The sequence below is a fragment of the Agelaius phoeniceus genome, chromosome 7 (genome assembly GCF_051311805.1).
Source record: "Agelaius phoeniceus isolate bAgePho1 chromosome 7, bAgePho1.hap1, whole genome shotgun sequence".
Classification (NCBI taxonomy): Eukaryota; Metazoa; Chordata; class Aves; order Passeriformes; family Icteridae; genus Agelaius; species Agelaius phoeniceus.
Window position 1 is genome coordinate 32,629,167 of NC_135271.1, and position 23,368 is coordinate 32,652,534.

The 23,368-nt window shown below is 35.5% G+C and overlaps 1 protein-coding gene across 5 annotated transcripts in view; it reads right to left on the reverse strand.

Moving 5' to 3' along the window:
• SCN2A (sodium voltage-gated channel alpha subunit 2) overlaps positions 1-23,368 on the reverse strand; it is a 73,633-nt gene that overhangs the window by 30,302 nt on the left and 19,963 nt on the right. For 2 of the 5 annotated variants that reach the window (XM_077181464.1, XM_077181466.1), the window contains exons 2-13: positions 22,675-22,994; positions 19,477-19,597; positions 16,918-17,005; positions 15,149-15,277; positions 14,566-14,657; positions 13,212-13,484; positions 9,213-9,276; positions 8,513-8,654; positions 7,509-7,715; positions 5,796-6,086; positions 2,316-2,696; positions 1,207-1,339 (exon numbers count right to left, since the gene is read on the reverse strand). In XM_077181464.1, coding sequence (XP_077037579.1) covers positions 1,207-1,339; positions 2,316-2,696; positions 5,796-6,086; positions 7,509-7,715; positions 8,513-8,654; positions 9,213-9,276; positions 13,212-13,484; positions 14,566-14,657; positions 15,149-15,277; positions 16,918-17,005; positions 19,477-19,597; positions 22,675-22,941 — 2,188 coding nt within the window. In that variant the 5' untranslated portion in view covers positions 22,942-22,994. Of the gene's footprint in view, positions 1-1,206; positions 1,340-2,315; positions 2,697-5,795; positions 6,087-7,508; positions 7,716-8,512; positions 8,655-9,212; positions 9,277-13,211; positions 13,485-14,377; positions 14,470-14,565; positions 14,658-15,148; positions 15,278-16,917; positions 17,006-19,476; positions 19,598-22,674; positions 22,995-23,368 lie in introns of all 5 variants that reach the window. The other 3 variants (XM_077181468.1, XM_077181465.1, XM_077181467.1) reach the window with 3 other exon arrangements.

Genomic DNA, 23,368 nt, shown 5'->3' on the forward strand with positions numbered 1-23,368 from the left:
AGCAGACAGAGTCCTAGGGTTATTGATGGCTGAAAAATTGCGTGTGAGCCAACCATGTCAGTCACAGCCCAGAGAGCCAAAATCCTCCTGGGCAGCATCAAAAGCAGCATGGCCAGAGGGCTGAGGGAAGGGGTTCTCCTCCTCCAGCTGGAGTGCTGTGTTCAGCTCTAGGGTTCCCAGCATGAGAGCAGCTTCAGAGGAGGCCACAAAGAAATTCAGAGGCCAGAGCACATGGCCTATGAAGACAGGCTGAGAGACCTAGGGTTACTTATCTAGAGAAGAGAAGGCTCCAAGGAGACCTTATTGCAGCCTTCCAGCACTTATAAGGGGCCAGCAGGAAAGATGGAGAGGGAGCCTTTATCTGGGAGTGGAGTGAGAGGATGAGGGTGTACAGTTTTAAACAGAAAGAGAGTAGGTTTAGATTAGGTAGTAGGCAAAAATTCATTACTGTGAGAGTGGTGAGGCCCTGGCAGAGGTTGCCCAGGGAAGATGTAGATGTCCTACCCCTGGATGTGCTCAAGGCCAGGTTGGATGGGGCTTGGAACAATCTGCTCCAGTGAAAGGTGTCTCTGGCCATGGCAGGGGGATTGGAACTCTAGATGATATTTAAGGTCCCTTCCAATAAAAAAATTTAAAATATCCTCATTAAAGATAAGCATTTAGAGCAAGCCTGAAGTCAGAAAAGTATTTAGACAGCATTATGGTCAACATGTGCACAACTGCTCTTTATTACCTTCCTATTTTCTATTTTGGGCTTCGTCATTTAAGGCTCAACAAAATGTTTCAACCTTTCTTATAAATAATTGCTTAATTCCATGATTCAGAGTAATTGTAATTTACCCTTACAGAAAGAAGAATATGATCTCTCATTTGTAAAACAGCAAGTCTATTGAATTGGTAGAAGGGGATTGTTCTATTGCAAGAAACATAGCCATTTTTAAATTGGAAACTTGCTACTTCTACCTCAAACCTATCAGTATGTTGCAAGATCTTATCTTTTTCCAAATTTATCAGTCCCAAATTAAAAAATAAAAAAATAAAAAAAACCACCAAAAAATCCCTCCCCTAATCCATAGAGAAATCTCTTCTTGTCTGTACCCTCTAGGCTGAAATAGCTGCCTTAAAACATTACTACCACTTGATGCATCACACATTTAATAGCACTTTTAAGGCACTGTAATACAAAAAAATATCTGTGCTACGTACCTTCCATTGTGTTTGTAAGCATGCTGGCTATACTCATTGCTCTTTGCCTTGCACTAGGGTCTGTTAGGTAGTCCATAGGAACATGGTAAGAGCTAGAATGTCTCTTTCTTAAGTCAGTTTCTGTAGTAGTGCCCTGAAAATAAAGCACTGATGAAGTAGCTAATTGATGGTACATTTAATAACACTGTGAGTTACTGTAGAGCTCTACTGGTTTAGAACACTGCTGTCCCACACCATGCTCCAGTTCTACTGAGGCTTCACAACAGACTAAGGTATGCCTGACTCTGCAGAGAACAAATAATCAAACACTGCAGCACATTGCTCCTGTGCCTGAAGAATATGTTTTTAAGTATTTTGCTGAAACAGAGCTGAGATATTAAAGCAGATTTCAGACTAAAAAATGTTTCACAGCGCTTGTCAATGAGCTCTGCTCTAAATATCTTTCTATTTAGGCAGTGAAGTCTTTTTCTAAACATAAAAATGCACAGCCCACACAGCTAGCAGTAAAGGAACTAAGCATAAGTGAATTTTCTTAAGATAACTCTTAATTTAGAATAAACTATGAATTTCCTAGCACATTTTCCAGACAAATGAAAAAATATTTAGTAATGTTGACATGAAAAAACCCATAGAAAAATTAGCTATATTACAGGAACACTATCATAACCCTTGTAAGTTGTACTACCAGGGTAACATCAAAAGTTTCATGTATGGACAGCAGGAAGCTAAATACTAATTTAAAATATTCCATTAAGTAAATGTATTTTTTTTTCCATTTTGATACCCTTTCTGATATACAAGTACAGAACCATCCAGTTAAGTCTAAGCATAATGAATCAATGAGTGTAAGATTACACAAACTAAATTTATTCAATGGTTTACTATGCTATTCTGTTAACTCCCAATCAATTTGCATGCATTTTCCCATATTTAATTAATGAGAGCTGGACAACTTCAATTTCTCTTTTAGCTTATAGCTGAAATATGTGAGAGGAGCATTCACAGCTTAGCCAGAAACGTCATTGTTGCCATGTGACTAAATTTGTGGGAACAGTGACTGATCATACAGGGACAGAACATCATGCCTGAGCTGTTGCAGACTTCCTTACATTGCTAGCAGTGGCTGCTTTATCAATCATCACCTCTGGCAGAAGCTGTCCTGTAGGCGAGGTCAAAGCTGGCGGCCCCCCAACTAACGACACCACTCCATTGCAGTCCACAGTGCTGTGCATCTTCCCGTTTGCTGGAAGTGCAGGGACTGTTCTGGATGACCTACTGGCCTGGCTGATGTTGCTGTTGCGCCTTTCTCCGTGTCTATGAGGAACAAAGAGAGAGTCTCTTCTGCTCTCGTTGTCTTCAAAAGTGCTGTGCTCATCATCAGCAAAGTCATTTTCTGATCCTACATCCTTTGCTCGACCTCTGAAGCTGAAAAGACTTGTTCTGCTGTTGCGCCTTGGGGAAAACAGCGAGCCACGAATGCTCAGCAAAGACTGCAGGCAAATAAAAACAATTATTATCAGACGAAAATAATTTAAAATGCAACATTTTCATACAGAGGAAAAATCCACAATGTCTTAAAGGGTAAGGTCATCTACAAAGAAATGAACTGGTACAGTCCCCCCGCTAATACACTCCCTTTTGGGTAGTAAACAAAGAGCACATAAGTGACAGACAAAGACTAGTTATTCTACTGCTTTGGATTCAGTTTAATCAGAGTAAAAGAAACTGCTTGACAGAATTGTTTCCTCTGCTCTTCTGCCTATGTTATTACCAACTGTTCATAAACTGAATAAGTATATCTAGACACTCTTTACCCCAGGCTGGCATTAGTATGACAGGCTGAGTAAATAAAATTTTAGGCAAATTTTCTGTGACCCAGTCTGCACACAGAAGTAACTCCCAAATACTGAGTAGTTTAAAAAACATACATATCTTTTCAGATATTAAAGTAGACCATAAAAGAGGTTTCTTCTTTTTAAAAGTCTTAGCTATCCTGAATATGCAACAATTTGCCTGTAATTTTATATTAATAGGTTTGCTAATCTTCATCAGTTTACTCATAGGATCTCCAGTATTAGAGTCAAATAAATGCTCTAGCCTTACAATTAATTATACACATTCTTAATTTTAATTCATATCACTAATTGCCTTGACTTCATTGGTAACTATTAGCACCTGATTTCACCCAAGATCTCTATGAACAGCAGAGATGATACATAATGAAGCAGTGTCTTTGTTTCACTTCTGCAACTTATCTTTGTGTACCTGAGCCCCATTGTATTAGGGACTGCAAAATGCAGAACAAAAAGGCACTCTGCAAAGAACTTATCATTTAAATGTAACACAACAGATGGATACAAAAAGAAAGGGAATACACAGAGGCAAAATTGATGAGTATGATAAACAGTCATCTTAGCTCACCTGAAGTCACTTCCCTGTCAAGTTTTCTGTAGGCAGCATGGTAAAAGAGAGTTTTAAAGAGGGATTTGAGGAAAGCAATGAAGTGTTCTGTGAAAACTCATGGGAGCTTCTTCCAAGCATGAAGGGCAGCATACCAGAAAGAGCTCAAAGAAACTAGTTTGAAAATTTAACAGGAGGTTATGAATGCTGCTTTGGGTCAGTCAAAGCTGAGACTTGTTTACTGTAAGTAGACAAGGTGGGTTGGGAGGAACTTTAGGTACAGTATGTTTTATGATATTAAAAAAAAATCTTTAGGTAAATATGTTTACTAGCTGATTAGAGAAAAGCAATGGGATAGGTTAGTGCTCTTTGCAACAACATTCTTGATGAATACAGCAGTAAAGAGGTCCAAGTTAAAAATGATTCACAGTTGTGGGTCCAGAATAGGGTTTGAAAAAAAAGAAAGAAAAGAGAGAGAAAAGGGATCTAGCAAAAGGCCCTGTGGAAATCCTTTGGAAAACTGTCAAAGGGGTAAAAGGATCTCCTAAAGCACAACTAAACCAGGAGAATTGAGAGGAGACAAAGTTATGAATGTTAGGAAGAATAAGATTTCAAGAGGAATAAAATGGTCATTTACATTGAAAGAAAATGAAATGCCAAGGAAAAAGTCAAAGATTATATATAAGCCTGAGTTTTCTCTAGGAAAATGGTATTAAAAGCTGGTGAGTGGAATTTCATTTAAGTGGTTAGAATCCAGAGTGAAAAGGAACTAGGGTTGGAAAATCAGAGGGGAGGTGATTTCTAGACTGTCATAGTCAAACAACTGTAAATGAACTTGGAGATGAAAATGTTAGAACAAGAATTTGTATGAGGAATGCTTAATTTCTTACAAGATGGATGAATTGTGCTGCAGTTGAATAAGGCTGCAGTTTGAATGAAGAGATAGGAAAGAATATGCACCTAGGGGATCAGATGGATCTTCAACATGAAGTTGAAGTCAATTGACATGTGTGGAAATTTGTATAAGGAACAGAATGAATCATGAACTAAATTCAGCAATGAAGCCTCACAGAGATTAGTTAGACAGCTAACAACATAAAACAGACCAAGGAGGTGGGGTGGGGGGAAGGGAAGGATACATTACTATTGAGAAAGGAAATACATTAGAAGTGAGTGGAAGGATTGGCAGAAATAGAAAGCCAGAAACATTATATTCCCACCACAGTCTGGTCTAAGGATGACAGTCCTTAGTAAGAAAATACTGGATGAAGAGGTCTGAGCTTCTTTGAGAATGGGAGGCTGGAGAAAACAATACATGAAGAGAGTATGAACACATGATCTATTAAGGGATGAAACAAACTTTCTAGAGACAGAAATAGAAAAGGATTAAAAAGGCAGGAATGAGTTTAGTAGTAATGACTAAAAAGAGGGAGAAAGCAAGTCATGAAGACCAGGGAAAATCGAGAAGATAGAGATAAAAGGAAGAAGCATAGAGAGGCACAAAAAGGGGTGGAAAAATGAGAGAATGTATGCAAGATCTGGATTTGCAGTGCTAAGGGGAGAGTGAGAAGTGGGAAAATGAAGAGGAGCTTTGAAAACTGTAGGAGATAACATTACAAAACTATCAAATGAAATAAATGTCTGGATGGGAGATGCAGATGGCATTCTGAGTCACTGGTGTTTCAATGTAAGAGAACACATGCAGAGACACATTGCCACACACATTTCCATCTTCTTTAAGATAACACAATTAATGGTCTCACATCAATTAATTTCTTAAATTTCACATGAGCATTAATTTCTATTAAGCATCCCAAATTTTAATACTCTTCTCATTTGAAACATTACATTTTGTATGTATGCACCTTGATTTGAAGCTACTCATCATGCTGAATACATCCAACTTGGTGGGGAGATAGGTCCATTTTAACTAAGAAGCTTGAAATACAGCTCATATTAATTAGTATACGTAATTTTGATTTTTCACACAGGAATTCAGAGTAAAACCAAAATCTCTCAAATTCTTACAGTTTCATATTTGGCTCCAAGTTTTTACTTGGTTAGTCTTTGATTTAGGATATTAATGAATCTGCGGTATCTTGCAAGAATTAACCAAACTGCTATACAGGGCTTTCTTTATATGATGAGTAGACAAAAAAGGTGTTTAAGAGGTAATAATACTATGGTACCTGGTGTGGGGAAGAGAATCTCTTTTCATATGTCAGTCTATTCCCCTCAATGGAAAATCGGAAACCTTTCTTTTTGATGCTGTCCTCTGATTCTGATTTGTGAAATTCTTCCCCATCCTTCTCCTCGCCTTCAGACTGTTCTTTCTGCTTTTTTTTCTTTCTTCTATTCCTTCTCTCTTTAGCACTCTTTGAGCTCAGCTTTGATGCCTCAGAAGAACTTTCGGAGAATCCACCTATTCCACCTACTCCACTATAATCTCTTGAGTCAGCTGCTGCAGCTGCTGCCGCCGCCTATACACACAAGCACATGTGCAATTTACAGCATTCATACAAATACATACCCTGCTCACTATTTCAAATTTATTGCCACTCTTAAAGAAACTATTATTTTGAAATAAAAGCAATGTTTCACTTCACCAAACCCAGTATATCATAAGAAGTGTAATTTGTGAAATACTACAGGAACCATAATTTGCCATTGCTCCATAAACCAGGAGCAAGAGTAACCCAAGGGAAAACTGTGCTGTCAAAAAAACAAGTTAAAAACATCTGTTTCAGATTGAAGCAATATGTTGCAATGATTTTTTTCATCTGAAGCACTATGTAAAAATAAAGAATGAAGGCTCAAACAAGTGGTAAAATCCCAGTTAACTGGAACCAACACTTTCTTATAACATTTTGATGGGTTTTGAATACTCCCTAGTCTATTAAAGATCTTGTGTAATGCTGATATGTCAGCTTTGCAAATAACAATCAGAGATTTGTGTTAAACTATACACTATTACAAACTTGTTGCTATTTGATTTTCAAAACATGTGGAGCATTTCATTACCATTTATTTACAAGGTGTGGTAAAAAACAAGAAAAAGAAAATCTCCCAATTCCCCCGAACATATAGCAATTGATCAATGAAACAAAAAATGCTGACTGCTGACTTTAGTCATGTGTCTATATGGAAGACATAGTTCAACTTCTGCTTTATGAGACCATATGCCAAGAAGACATTATAAATTTTTCTATTAAAGATTTGAGAGCCTTCAAAAAATGAAACGTAATTTCAAAGCAGCATGTAATCATTACATTTGTATCAAAAAAATGTTTTCTTCGGTTTCTCCACTTTTCCCAATTCTCTTTAAAACTATGTCTTTCTGCTGTGAGAGATGGGCAGGGAGTAGAAAAAAGCCAAATATTGCTGAAGCACTATCACCTACAATAGTTTTGCTTCTGTTACTTATATAAGCACAATTACTCTTTGGATTTTTTTTCCACACCTCCACCTCCATTTCAGACAATCACAGAATGGCTGAGGTTGCAAAGGAACCTCTGGAGGTCATCATGTCCACCTCTCCAGCAGACAGGGTCACCTAAAGCAGGTTGCCCAAGGACCATATCCAGATGGCTTTTGATTATCTCCACAAGCATTCTGGGCAACTTTTTAAGTGCTCTGATAAAAAGTTAATTTCCATCTCCAATTTGAAAACCCAGTGCTTTAGCTTTTTGGTTATTATTTTTGTCACAAAATTAACAAGTTCAATCAAACCAGCAAAACCAGTGCAATGGAAAACATTAGAGATTGCTTACAATATGAAGAAATTGATGAGGCAAAGTAATATATTGTTAGAAGTAGGGGAATAAAAGTTTTCTCATATGTGGACCTAAAGCATCTGTTAACAGTCATGCATGGACTGAAGAAATTTTACTTTACAGGGATACCTGAGCTTCTTCCTGCTGCTTTTTCAGTTGTTCCAGCATTTGCTGAAATTCTGCCTCTTTCTGCTCTGCTTCTTCCATTGTTGCTTGATTCTGTTCTTCATAGGCCATGGCAACCACAGCCAGGATCAAGTTAATTAGGTAGAAAGAACCCAGGAAAATGACCAAAACAAAAAATATCATGTATGTCTTCCCAGCAGCACGCAGTGTCTGGAGAAAAAGAGATAATACATTCTTTAAAAAGACTTTAACTACTGTTGTATAATAAGTTAATCTCTGTGTTATACTTAAGATATATAAGATTGATTTATGTTAGCACAAGATTATTTAGTTAATTTTTCCTTATAGAAATAACATTATATCCTAGATACATATGAAAAAGTTTTGTGTCTACTATTGTCAAGGTAAATCCAATTCTGAATAGTTCATAACTTATACCAGTAAGAATCTATACATCTACATTACAGCCTTTAAATTTAACAGTAGGTGGGGCCACTGATCAGCATCTTACCTTCCTGTCTCATCAGTCCCAAACTGATGCCACAAACTACACTGCCACAAAAATAGTGCATTATACAAAATGTTACAGTGGAGAAAATTATAGTCCTTCAAGTAAGGATATTTGTAGTTCAGGGACAAGGTGTAACCTTTTCAAACAAAATATATTTTTACTAGACTGCAAATCAATTAAACATAGCATCTCTTTACATCATGCATGGGTAAGAAACTTTGACAACTTAAATTCATTTATTCATTTAAGTAAAAAAACCAATAATGCTTAACCATCTTCATAAAATAACAGCTATTCCCTATAATGTATTTAAGAAGCACATGGGAACCTAAATCATGAATAAGGGCCTTATTGTTTTAGACAACAGTTTACATATATGAAATTAAAGACAATTTCCGTTCCAAAGGCCTTAGGGACAAGTGAATGAAAATAACTATGCAAATACTATGTAGTAATGGTATTGGTGATGGTGCTGTTTATTTTAATAAGTCCTCACCAGCTGGTAAAGATTCTCCCAAAAGTCCTGAGTCATCAATCGAAACAGTGACAAGAATGCCCAACTGAATGTATCAAAACTTGTGTAGCCATAGTTGGGGTTTCTACCAGCTTTCACACATATATATCCTTCTGGGCATTGACTACAAAAGAAGAGGAAATGCTATTTTTAACAACTACTCTATATTACGATATGCTGCAGTAAAACAAAATTGTTCAGGAGTACCAGTTGCTAATGAAATTATGAACAAGTAAAATGTTATTCTACATACCTAAGATAAAAATATATAGCTTATTAATTTTCAATTTTTAATTCTACTTCCTAATAGTATTTCAATACTTTAATAATATAACTAATAGTATTCTACCCTTCCCCACAATTTGTCATAACACATCTCCATCAGGACAAAAGAACACCAAGTAGCATGGCTGATAAACAGTTGTTAGCAAGTTGGCAGCAACACTTATGCACAGATCATTCATGTGATTACCTTTACAAAAGTAGCCTAAGAGGCTGATGGAAGTGCCTGTGTAAATTCAAATCACAGAGATGGTTGTATTTAGGTATAGCTTCAAATGCAAAACATTGATAATTTGCAGCTCTACAGTACATTTGATATTAAAGTTGACTACCTGAGCTATTCTAAGTAGCTTATTATTTGTCTTTGATGCATAATGAAAAATGATGATCATTTTCTTACCCTGCATCTGAGCTATTGCCACAGAGCAGTGCATCATTTTGTCCTTCCAAGAAGTAGAAATGACCTTTTAAAAAAAATCAAAAAGGTGATGAGAAATATAATATTTATGCGTAATGAAAATTGAGCAATTATATAGACTTTTACACTTGAAAGAAACTAGCAGAGCTAACAAACTGTTCAACTGCAACATATAGTGGTTAGGAATGAAAAAAGCATGGAAAGTATTGTTTTGACAGGAAAATTACTTTCTACAGAATCTTCAAGTTAGCCTTTCTTTAGAAAACAAAAAGTTAGTTATGCAGTTAATTCTTAGCAACCTAACCAAATTATAAGATACAAGGGGAATATCAAATTGTGTATGTTAGCAAATAAAAAAATACCAAGAAAAGGCAAAGGATGAGACCAATTCTGTGACCTCATTCGTGCCTTTTGGTACAGAACATTTAGTACTATTCATTTATAATTATCAATTACATATTATTTTATGCAAGTATTCCTTTAAAAAAACCTGAACTATTAGGGATGAGATTTCTTCTGTGTGCTCAGCACCGGTGAGGGCACACCTCAAGTGCTGTGTCCAGTTCTGGGCCCCTCAGTTTAGAAAGGACATTGAGGTGCTGGAACAGGTCCAGAGAAGGGCAGTGAAGCTGGTGAAGGGTGTGGAGCACAAGTGCTGTGAGGAGCAGCTGAGGGAGCTGGGGGTGTTTAGCCTGGAGAACAGGAGGATCAGGGGGCCTTGTCACTCTCTACAACTCCCTAGAAGGAGGGTGCACCCAGGTGGGGGTTGGTCTCCTCTCCCAGGCACCCAGTGACAGGATGAGAGGGCACAGCCTTAAGCTGTGCCAGGGGAAGTTTAGGTTGGACATAAGGAACAATTTCTTCACAGAAAGGGTGGCTGGGCACTGGAATGGACTGCCCAGGGAGGTGATGGAGTCACCATCCCTGGAGGTGTTTAAGTAGACGGGATGTGGCACTCAGTGACATGGTCTAGTTGACAAGGTGGTGTTAGGTCAGAGGTTGGGCTAGATGATCTCAAAGGTCTTTTCCACCCCCATTGATTCTGTGATAACACAACATGTTCAAGAAATCTCTAATTGGATCTTGATTTGAGCAGCTGGGGGAGAAACCAGGTGTTCGTTTATTGTACCTTACACAAAACTAATACACAAAATTCTGTAGCATGGGAATGTACTTGAACATTTAGGCTAACTATTAAGATGAGGTAAAATATAATTTAAAGTGACAGAAGGCCTAAAAACCCCCAACACACTCTTCTTTTTTATTTTATTTTTCTTTCTTTGTAGCAGAAAAGGAAACACATTTTGCCATCAATTCCTAGTTTGTGACTCTTAGGGAAAAAATGGGAATCTCTAATGGAGATTTTTGAGTCAGGTGGCACATTAAGCTAAAGTTGCCAGAACTAGGTATGTTCTGGCTGTTCTCAGGAAGCAGATGGTTCCGTGAGATTCACTGCCAGCTGGCATGGACTAACTTAGCTGGCATGAACTAACTGAGGGCTAATGCTAAACAGGCAAGCAGGGAATTGCAACCAGTTCCTACTGACTGCTTCTACTCTGTAACCACCAGTATACGATAGAGGCAGCATAAAATCTGCTTATTTTAAAGAGAGAGAGAAATTATGTCCATAATTTATATATCTGCAATTCTAGTCCCAGATATCATATAAGAAATCAATGCATTTTCAGACATTCTGGTGATGACAGAGTCAGAGCCTGTGAGACATCTGACCCCTACTTAAAAAGAAGTTTAAAAATGCCCGCAGGCTCCAAGCAGTACTTGCAAAACCCTCTGTGGGCCTAACTCACATTCTTTTGTAGCACAGCTCCACTTTCAGTCCACTTCTTTGGAAAACAAACAAGATTCTTTTAATACAAAAATAATAATGCTAAATTAATAAAAACAGTAAATATGAGTTTGTAGAAAATATGCCATATACAAAACTATTCCTGTCTCCTGCCAACTTTATAACAGAACAGTCATGGGTACAAGTCCGACACTTCCAGATACAAATAAAGGAAATATGTTCTGGCTGGAAATATCACAAAACACTTGAAAAACGTTCTTAGAGAGCTCAGTGATACAATGTCAATTCATTAAGGAACCTCTCAGAAGATCTCCCAGCTATCTGTGGTAGACATGGTTTTCTAACAAGTTTCATTACCAACTCAAGACACGAAACAATAGAAAAATAATGCATCAAGTATTCTGAAGACATAAGGCTAGGAGAAAAGGTATTTGAAATTTAGAACGACCTTTACAAATTGACAAGTTTGTCCAAAAGCAATTGGATTTATTCCAATAGAGACAAGTGGAAAATGCTACACTTGACAGGGCAAAATCAAATAGGTAAATACAAAATATCACGATGTGGCTGCAGCCACCACTGTACAAAATGATGCAGTAACTGTCACAAAATACAAACTGTTTGTGAATCAACAAATACAGTGCTGATATAAAAATGACTTAATTTTGAAATGTGCTAATGTTGCATGTATGGCATGAGGTAAAGATAAAAATCAGAAGTAATTGCTAGAGGAGTTAGCACCCAATTTAAGGATTTCATAAAAAAAACCCATGCAAACAAAAAATGTAACAAAAAAGAGGCAAAATAAAAACAATAAGAAGAAAAAAAAAACAGACTAACTGTAAAGATTGAAAAAAAGAATAAAAAATGAAAATAGGTATAGAAAATGCAAAACGGCAAATAGGATTACTTGCCTTAGGAAAGACCAGAAATGCAGAGAATAAGAGTTTTTAAACTGTATAAAGACTAATATAAAGTAGTCTATGATTATCTTAGTCCACAGCAGATGTAGTAATATATTCAATCAGAAATTAGGAAAATGTAGGTCAGATATTTAGAAAAAACCCCTTTCTATTTGTGTGACATAGTACCAGAAACAACTAAAGGGGAATGGAATGGAATCTGTTCTTCAGATGGCTTTAAGAATAGGTTATCATCCAAAACTTCTGCATGACATTTGTATATTTCAAGCATGCTGAGATGATAAGTATATTAAAAGATTATAAAGCAATAAGACTTGGATCTAAAAGCATTTAGTTCTTAACTGAGCTTTCCTAACTTTCATTGATATAGTCACCAGTTAAAATATACATACAGACTTTATTAAAAACCTATTATACCTAATTATGAATACATTAAATATACTAAAAACACAAAATAAATAAAAGGGGCTAACAGATAAATGGGAGAGATTAACAATATGAAAGACAGAATAGCAATCTACTATAGATATGTTCAGAGTTGTTCTATCTGAATTTTTAAAGATGTTTTGTTAACACAGTACTAACATTAACTACCTAAAATGGTGGAAATAGTGTATTATGAGGTACAAAAGAGAAAAAAGTGCTCATTTCTTGATTTTCCAAAGAGAAGAAACAACTTAAAAGACAGCAATATGGAATCTAGTTCTTATTTTGCAAGAAAGAATCTTGGGGTAAATCAATGGCATTCTCTTAAAGGAGTGTCTATGCTGTGCAAGGGCATGTGGAGCAAAGCCACTCACCCAACTCCAGAAGGAACAACAATTCCTTTAAATCTACATTTATGTGCTCTGGCAGGATTCCTGGGCTAGCTGATGTTCAGATGTGGGCTTATGAGACTGGGCACTACCTTGCACTAACCTAGCTGTTACATTTCAGATCCCATGTTAGGGCTGTCACACTATTTCAAGAGGCTTGAAGCTAGCATGGAAATTTCTGGTTTATGCTGCAATGTGATTTTACTCTAAAAGTCATATTCAGTGAAAGAAAATGATATTTTGCTACCCAATATAATGTTATGAATGTTAAATTATATAATGACAATGCTTTAATTTATTAGAGAGAAATGAGTGCTTTTATGTTTCTTGGCCATGTTACACACTTTTAAAGGCAAGAGAAAGATACTGATGTTCTCAAATCTGATTAAATCAATACCAGAATATCAATGCAGTAGATAATATAATTAACTCTTACTTTTGTCTTCGATGTATTCATCCCAGTTAAATATTGTCATTGTTGCATTAATAAATGTTCCATTTTCACCTATAGAGCTATTAAAGATGGAAATAACAGTTGTTTCAAAAGTAGAATTGTCTGGAGGCCACTGCAGGCATTTGTTCCTCAGGTTGCCCATGAACAGCTGCAGCCCTATCAGTGCAAATACACTCAGACAAAACACAGTCAGGATCATGACATCTGAGAGCTTCTTCACAGACTGAATCAGGGCTCCTACAATAGTCTTCAGGCCTGCAAAGAGAAAGGATTTTTATTATGATGTTAAATAGATAATAAACACTCACAAAAAAATCATGTGACTTTTTTCCTGATAAAGATATCATGCAAAAAGACTAGTAATTTGTGACACAATAATTTTAAAGAAAAGCCCTATTATTTGGAAAAATGAATGAGAATATGTAAATTTATACTTATTTTATAGTGTAAAAAAATAAAAATTAGATAATACCAAACACATTGTTTTTGCCAGAACAAGTGATTTTATTATTCATGCTATATCTCAACCCTACATAAAATAGCATTTTTTGCTTTTGCTGATGCTTCTTTCCCAAACCTTTCTTTTATGAACTTTTGCAATGTATTCTATATTAATGTAACCCCATTGTAAAGACATTATATGTGCACATTGAAATGATATCATAATAATCTTGTTACAGTATATGAGGGGTGATGGTTTGGAGAAGAAAGACATCTTTGGAACGATAGCCCATGCATGGCCCATGCTATCCTTTAGAGTTTATTTTTTTTTTTTTGACATAACTTAAAACTGAATTAAGTTGCTATATCGAGTGCCTCCAATAAATGAGAAAATTTGCATCAGTATGAAAGCTTAAAATTAACTTATATTTAAAACATATAAAGGAAAGCTTGATGTCATAAGATGCAAATCACATAGGCTGTTTGCTGCAAATATCTCATGCAAGAATTTGTTAAACTCAAAGGCTGATTTTTTTTGAGAAGAAAATACAATTAATACAAGCATGAATCAATTTAAATAAATTACATCTTGATTCCTGCTTTTTTGATTTGTTGACAATGTGTAGCAAACAAGGCTTATGCTTTGAAAATGTGAGTACAGCCTTTGTAGAACAAAAGTCAGCCTCGGTGTTTAACCTCGCTCTCACCTGGAATGACTGATATTGTTTTCAAAGCTCGGAGAACTCTGAATGTTCTCAACGCTGAGACATTGCCCAGGTCCACAAACTCTGTCACATATCTGTAATAGGGGAGTTCACACACAAACACAATGACAGCACACAAATAACAGTTGGAGATACGAGGGGCCTAACACCTTACACCAACTACTTCTTACCTGGAATTACAGAAATAGTTTTCAAAGCTCTCAATACTCTGAAAGTTCGAAGAGCTGAAACATTGCCTAGGTTTACAAATTCTGTTACATACCTGTAGGATTAAATCACAGTTACTCAGAATTGAGGCAGATTTTATTCTATTTGCTTGGGTCTTTGAGCAAGACCTTTTCACCGTTCACCGTATTTTGCCTGTGTTATAAATATACTTCTGGCCATAAAATTAAATTAAGTTTTATCATAATAAACCGCATTGACTCGATGTTTGAAAACTAATCTGGTCAGCTATTAGCAGGAAGTCAAAAGGATTCCTTTAATTCTGGTATGCAGAAAGGAGACAGGATATGAACAGTTCAGGGTGACGGCATTCACAATCCTAATGGGCTGGCACACCATGCTGGCCTCCGCAGCACATGCTTGGCTAGAAATACTAAAATGTGTAAAAGAGTAGAAAAAACATATTGAAACTGCAGGAAGTCCAGGCTCCAAATATTCTGGCTGACAAGATATGAGGCAATTTTTAGTCACTAATCTCATGCTACCAGAAAGAATTTTTAATAAAAAAAAAATAAGTGGAAGACTTACGCAAATGTAATGACAGTGAAATCTAGCCAATTCCATGGGTCACGGAGAAACGTAAAATCTTCTAAACAGAAGCCCCTTGCAAGAATTTTAATAAGTGATTCAAAGGTATAAATTCCAGTGAATGTGTATCTGAGGAAAATATGCAAGACAGAGTTTATAGATCACGTTATTTTTGCAGTTTATTCTCTCTAGTTGTTTTATTCTCATTTTCTTCTCATTAAGTAGCATAAGAAATAATGGCAGTTACAACCAACTTTAACATCTGCATAATTTATACCATAAGGAAAGAGAAATGAAATTAGGATTAAAAGTCTGATAACCCACATCTTAAATTCCACTTCTACATTCTATGCAATAAGTCAGATGCAAAATTCCCGGTTACTTCATTGGTGCATGTTTATGACCAGTCTGAGTCCATGTTATAACAAAACACACAGATGTATTATCTTAGGATTTTAGAAGTTACTTTCAGGCTAAAAATTCCTTTCTTCAATGTTTTTTTTTTAATGCTGAAATGTTGCTTACTCCCAAAAGTTGGCAAGTGCCAACCCTCATGTCTTCATTGCTCTGTAACTGTGCTGTGGAGTAGATATATCCAGTACTTTACCTTCAGCAAGAGAGATGTAGTAATGGAATCAAACAAGTGAAAGAACAACCAAAATTATTTATGAATGCCAATAAAATTTTGACTAAAAAATGTGGTTGAAATGTAATTTAATTCTGGCATTCTGAGTAATTTTAATCTTTTGTGTCCAAGTGACGTCATCCTGAAATTTAGTTTAACTTATATCTTTAATGAAAAGGAATTCAAATTAAACTGCTCAAAAAGCTTACTCTAACTGAGCTAGCCTGAAAACAATTTTCCAATATGAAATTTTTCCATTCAATTACTAAAATATTTATTTCCTGCAGAACTTTACTCCACAGATGAGGACATCCATTGTAACTCTAACTGGCACAATATACAGACATGAAGAAATAGTCAAGCAATGAATTTTCGTCATAAATATTTACTAAATACTAGGCATCCTGAATACATAGAGACTTACACTGCACTCAAAATGAGAATGTCTTTGTTGAAACCTTAATAGCCCTATGGTGTTTTGATTTCTGAAGATTAAACAGGTATGGATCAGCCTGAGCAGTGGGAATGTGAAAGAAGCAGCAGAAAGGAAGCACCAAGAACAGTGTTTCACACAGTGGCCTGCAGCTTTGGAACTGTCATTGTGTATTGACACCTCGAAGCTAATTGGACCAATTAGCCAAGCAGTCATCATTTTGCACCAATGATTAACTAACCATTTCAATACTTTTTTAATGGCTCACTCTGCATACAAGTTTTCCACTGTTAGATTGGTTTTGGTAAGAGAAAGCTGCACTGTGATCAACACAGCCATCCATACGATGATTCCTTTATGTGTAACAGTTATTGCAACAGAGATGAAAGACTGCATTTCCCTGCATTCTTGCACAGATGTGATATAGAACACAGTCAAAAATATTTATAATCCACTTTTTCTGTATGATCATAAGAATAGCTTTTCTTACATTTTCCTTCTAGTACTGCAAACAGAGGAAGGACATTAAAGAACTTGTCATGACACAATTATATGTATTTAACGTTACAGCAAGGGAAATAGCATCACAACACCTGTTGATAGGATATCCCAAACAAGGTAGCTGTTGCCAGGGGAAGCCATCCTAATATAATTTACAGCAGTTTATTTCTGATTATTGGATATTATTCAGAGAAAATCCATTTGACTTACTCTACATTCTTTGTCCAGTCTGGAGGGTTACTCATGGTCATAAATACGCAGTTGGTCAAAATAGTGCACATGATAAGCATGCTGAATAATGTAGGCTAAGAGTTAAGGAACGCAAGCCAGAAAATGTCATAAAAAGAATATCAAATAACACACTGCTTCGGTAGATTTTCACTATCAGGAGCTATCTATTCCTCTACTGCTCTTTTAATAGCCAGGGAAAAGCCCTGAATATGTTAAAGCTTTCATTCCCTGTTTTATAGCCACAAGAGAACAATCATATACTAAAAATTTGAAAATCTGAAAGGTATTTTAAAAAGCACCCCAAGACTAAAATATTTTTTCTTATTGAACAGAAATGTCACCCTTCGAAGTATTAGTTTCTAATTTCATGGAATAACACAAAAAGTATTTCTTTTAGATTATCTAGAAAAATCTGAACTGCTTCATGCATTCAAAGAAATGAAAATACATTTTCTTCACTTTAATGTTTTATCATAAAATTAGGCATGTATCAACATTTTTCCTTATCACTATGAAACACTGAAAGCTAGCTGCCACATAGTAGGAGAGAACATAGGGAAATCTTAGCGAGAAAAGTATTTTCTTGCTGTTATTTTATATATGACTTTCATAATATAAATGCTTTTGGAAGGGGAAGGCACATGTGATTCTCAAAAAAATAAATCCAAATAGAATTCCAGAACAGGTCCTTATCACTCTAAATCTACAACCTTTTATTCTCAGAACTGCTGACATTCTTCTAATATACAAAAAAACCACAACCATCAAAATGAAAACCATGCAGATGAACCACGAAATGCCCACATGATGGCACCAACACCTAAAGCTACAGACAGGACAAAGCTCGAGTTTGAGAACAGCTGCAGGTTCTTCATGTGGTGCTCCTAAATAGAAATCCAAATACAATGGGGTGAGAAGTACTGTGAGGTTCCCCTCGAAAACTTCTCTTTGCATGTCTATGCTAATAAAAACACCTTTAAGTGATAATGATACCTCTACCTTCTGAGCTGTCAAAAAACTCTGGCATTATATTCAACAGTCCTTTGGGTTTTCTGCGCAATGAATATATTTTAAATCCTTTATGAGAACCCAGCTTCCCTTTACGGAATTCACATATGAACAGAGCAAAAGAGAAATAAATATATATTTTTTAAATATTAAAAACCCATGGTACAAGTGTTTCACCTGCCCGTACTTTACGTAGGCTTTCAAAATCCTTTTTGATGAAATGTCCACTTGGAGTTGCAGATCCTCACTATGCTTTCATTAGTGGAAAAATAATTATAATATACCTTACCATAAATTTAAACAACATGTTTTAGAATTCTGACTTTGGTGACTAGCCCTTCACCACCACCTCAGTCCCACAATCTTCTATTATTCCCCATAACTCAATATAATAATGCTTCAGAATATGGTAAAGAGTGTCACATAATTTAAAAATAATTATTTGTAGTGGCACCTGTAGCAAAAAAATTGAAAATAGGCTATGTAGTATCATGATTGTTTTGGAAGTCATTAGTAGGCTAGGCATTTATAACAATGTCTAGCACACACCAAGCATTGTAATTGTCAGTCTTCCAGTATACCAAGACTGAAAAAAGTCCTTTCAAAATTTAGTCTACATAATCTTAGGATCCCTATATGCAATGCTAACACAAAGCTACTTTCAGTGTGCTTATGTTAGACTTCTGTAAATACAAGTGTGCAAACATTTGTATTCTTTCCTTATTAAGTAAGCTGGCTTTCTGAAGTCAATGACCTCATTGCTCATGTTGGTATTTGGGATCAGACCAGTGGGATGCCTACTATAGTCTGCTATTAAAACACAGAAAAAGGCAAAATAATAGTTAAGTAATTATAATAATTTAGCTTTTCAAATCTCTACCTGCAATTGGAAATCTCATGACCTTCTTGAAGACTGAAATTAAAACATCAATAGGCTTACAAGTGTATAATGCAATAATGATCAAGAAATAAAACAGACAGGTGAGATACATACAAGATTCAGAATGAATAACAAAACAAAAAATCTAAGCTGTGTTATGAATCTATCTTTCTGTAAGTGTTATCTGAATCAGAAAATGAAAAGGAATAATGAAACCATATTTTCACTAAATACTCATGCAAGCACAGATCTGGGATCAAAGATTTGATTTAATATACAGTGTCAGGGAAGAACTGAAAGTATTCCAAGCAATATAGCTGCAGATGAAAAATGTGGAGGAGGGGAAAGATGAAAAAAAGACATGAAGATTACAGAAAAAAATAAGAGGGAAGGAAAAATTATGTGGGGGAAGAAAGAAGATACAGAAATTGTAAAGGATGATGACTGGTTGTCTGGCTTCTGGTATTACTATATTAGGATCCAGAAATGAAAAAGGAGAATGAGAAAAAGAACAGAAGACAGAAATAGTAGAGAGAAGAGGGACAAAGCACTACCGATCACATTGATCCTGGGACATGTGCCAGAGAATGATTTAAATACTAAGTAACATCTAATTCATTACAGTTTTAGACTAACCACTTGAAAAGGATATGAATGTACCAAAATCTTAATAGCTATTTTTCTAAGAGGATTGAAAGGAGTTAACATGTACAGGGCAGAGGTGGCACTGAATCGGAATATTGCCTTCCCTTTATTTAATACTATAAAGGTCTGGAAAAAGAAAAAGAGAATGAAAAAATGCATTTAGAAGATACCAAGTTACAAACCCTGAATCATTTTCATTTCATCATTAATCATATTTGTTCAATATGCTCTTTTTGCATTGACACAATCCCCTTGTCCAGTTCACACATTGTAGCATCCAGCCAAATTACTATATATACAATTAAATGAACACTTAAATGCATCAATAAAGAAATCATAAGTAATCCTGATATTGCTAGCTAGTAAACAGAGACAAGTATGAAAGTAATGTAGGCAATATTTGAAGAATTAGCATACTTTTTGTACAGTATAATATATACACTGAGGTGTGTAACTGTAACCAAAATGAGAGCCATCAAAACTTCAACTTCAATCTCTAAATCAAATAACCAGCTTAAATTATCAAATCAAAGTACTAAGACAAAAGTAACTCAAAGTGATCTAAGTTTTAAGTGATCATGCAAATATGGAAATCAAGAGGGTTCAATAACCATTTTTGAACATAAAACTAATGTACTCAATTTTTGCTGTACTCTGAGAGCAATGTATTACTCCCCTTTTCAACTATTGCTTGTGATAGTTCTGTACCTGCAAATCTATTTTCCTTGTCATATTTTACTTTCACCTAATACAGAATTCACTCTATTCACTGTATCCAGGTATTTTCACTCTCTCCAGTTTAGGCAATAACTCATGTATATTATCAACGTTTAAAAAAACATTTTTAAATGTAACAGTGCTTTTAAAATCCAAGCGATAAAGAATAAAACCTGTACTTTTTTTTTTTTTAAATTATATTGATTCCCCCACATCTGAGGAAAGTCCTGTCTATTTCCATAATGTCCTCTTTCTACACATGGATGACTTTCATGCTTTTGAAAGGAAATGGATCTAGATAGCATTGTGGCAGTCCTAGGAAGCCCAAAGGGCACATAAGCCATGCAGACCTGGAACAGTGCCAGCAGCCATGATCTAACTCAACTGAAATTAGAGGGCAGCATTTGTCAAGATTATGCTCTACTTTCTGAGCAGGTGAGGCAAATAGAGCAGCTAAAACCACAATGCCTCTCCCTGCCTGAAATAATAAATTATAAATTATAAAAATCAGGGGTTCCAAACTTAACATGTTTGCGGTCTCCCATACTTAGTGATTCTCAAGCTGTACTTTGATCATTTATTGTACTGGAGTCTGTAACATGCTCTTTACTATGAAGATTTTTCAACTCTCTTCCTATTGGTCCTGGAGTTAATAAAAACAGGACTCCTAATAATCAGAGCTCTTATGTTTTCTGTTCCCTTTACTCTGTCAAACCTCTGATGAAGTAGCATTTGTGTTATGCTGACTCATCAAGTTATGCTAAAAAATGAAAATGGAGCCTGACCCAAAAATGATGTTCAAAATATGCAAAGAATGCTAAGAAAAATAATAGGAGAAATTATGATTGCAACATACAGCTTGAAGTCTTGCTTTGCCTACTGGAAACCACAATGCTTGTAATGAAAAGATCATGACAACTGCTATGCATTTCTCAATCAAGAACAAGAAATTCAGCAGGATTTTACTTCACATCCACACTTAATTGCAGAATTCCTCTTCTAGTTTGGAAAGCATGATGATACATGCTCTAACTTTAGGATTTCTGGCATTGAATTTAGATTTTTACTACTACAGAATGTGGAAAGAATTAAGGAAAGGAATCGGTACTTTGACCCAAATTCTATTTGCCTTCCAGACTTCAATAGGGTAAATCACTTGAGTAAAGGGAGCAAAACATGATAACTATTGAAAACCTTGTTTTCAGATTTAACTCATGATTCTCCATACATGAATTCAGTTTTAGAAATCCTGCAATGAAGGATTAATTAAGGCACAATCGATTTTTTGAGCTATTCTGCTTAGTTATTCATGGTATGCCTATATTGGTATTATTTCAACATACTACTGATGAGGCATACCCCTAATTCCTGCAGGAAATATCTTCATTTGCATTTTTTCCCTTAGTCTGAGTTTGAATCATAACAATTCTTGGAATCTTTCTTCATTTTTCTTTGAAGCAGTTTCTTCACTTTCATGGGTTTTGTTTTTTAATTCACTTGTTTTTGTTAGTTAGCTAGTTTCCACAGGAAAGAAAAGAAAGCAGGAGAAAAAAATATGAAAACAAGGGAAAAAAAATCATTTCTTCTTTACTAGTAGAATAATGAGACTGCAATACATATGATGCCAAAATCAAAGGAACTGAAAATCTGGAGGAAACCCAAGGCCATCTGGACACTAGTCTAAAGTTCAACACTTTTGCGCTGGCCACAGCAGTTGTTGTTACTTTAAATCAAAGCAAATATGAGGATTGTTGCTGTTTTTTTTGGTTTTTTTTTTTTTAAGTAACATCTCTATAAAAATAATTTTTTAATTATGTAACATTCTGTCAACACTCCAAGTGCAATTGCTACCTCCACTTTATTTATGTCCCTCTTTTGAACACCTCCTCTTTGAAAACAATCCTAGTACAAAATAGAACTGGATAAGAAAATTTTTGCACCCAGACTAAGTTGGATATATGATGCCTCTACAGAGTAAATACGGATCAGGATGATCATCATATCCTGAGAAATTATCTTTACATACTTCCCAATCCTTCCCAGTGACAAGAGAATGCAACCTAAACTTTTCACAACAGTGAAGAAATCTAGTAGTAGGATGTGTAGCTATCTGTGAGATGGATTTCATATTGAAGACCTGCTCCTTTCACAACTACAACACAGCAATTAGTAATTATTCTAATGATAAACCCTGTGCTGCTACTTCAATTCTCCTGTGTGTAAAACACTGAAAGTTACAGGTTTTTATAAAATCCCAGGTTTATTAAAAAAAAAAAAAAAGTGCATCTCTACTTATCTATAAGGTCCCACAAGCACTAATTTACTAATTTCTGTTCTAAGAGTGGAGATTTCTGCCAATCACATCAGCTGTCGGGGGAATTATTATATGGAATCTCTAGATCAAAAATAATAGAAATACTATGTCTTTGAAGGGTTGTTTATTATTTAGTTTTCTTAAAGTCCGATGGAAATACTTTTACACTCACTTTTTTATTGATATAATATGGGTCCAGATCTTCCAAGGGCTCGGACACCATTCCTGGAGGTATGTCGCCGTAAATAAATGGCAGGGTCTTTCCTGCCTCCAAGTCACTGTTTGGCTTCGGGCCATCTTCATCATCATCATCTTTGCGTTCTTGTTTGGATTTTTGAGCTTTCTCTTCATTGATACGCTGTTCAATAGCTGCAAGGGATTCTCTTGTGAAGAAGCGGAAGCTGTCGGGTCCTGGTGGTACCAGCACTGATTGTGCCATCTTTTCATCCTGCACCTCTTAATTACTGTTTAGCCTCTCTCATAAAAAAAGTGCTAAAAATTAAAACAAAACAAAAGAAAAACAAAAAAACACAGAAAAAATTTAGAACAACACATCTACCAACAATGTAAAGTAATATACCATCACAGAATTTTGTGAGGGACATCTTGTTAAATTCAGTAATTATCATCCAAGAGGAGGCTGCTCTGAAATGAATTTTTAAATTTGTTTTTATTTCAAGACAAACCATCTTCCTTTGCAGCTTGCCTCTAAGTGTTGTCACAGAGGTATCGATTCTTAAAGCATTTAGTTTAAAATTCACTTAGTGCTTTTCACCAATAGATTGTCAATTCTACAGGCTGATAAAAAAAAGTCACATACAATACAATAACATCTTTTGCCTTTATCAAGGGTCATGTTATCCATT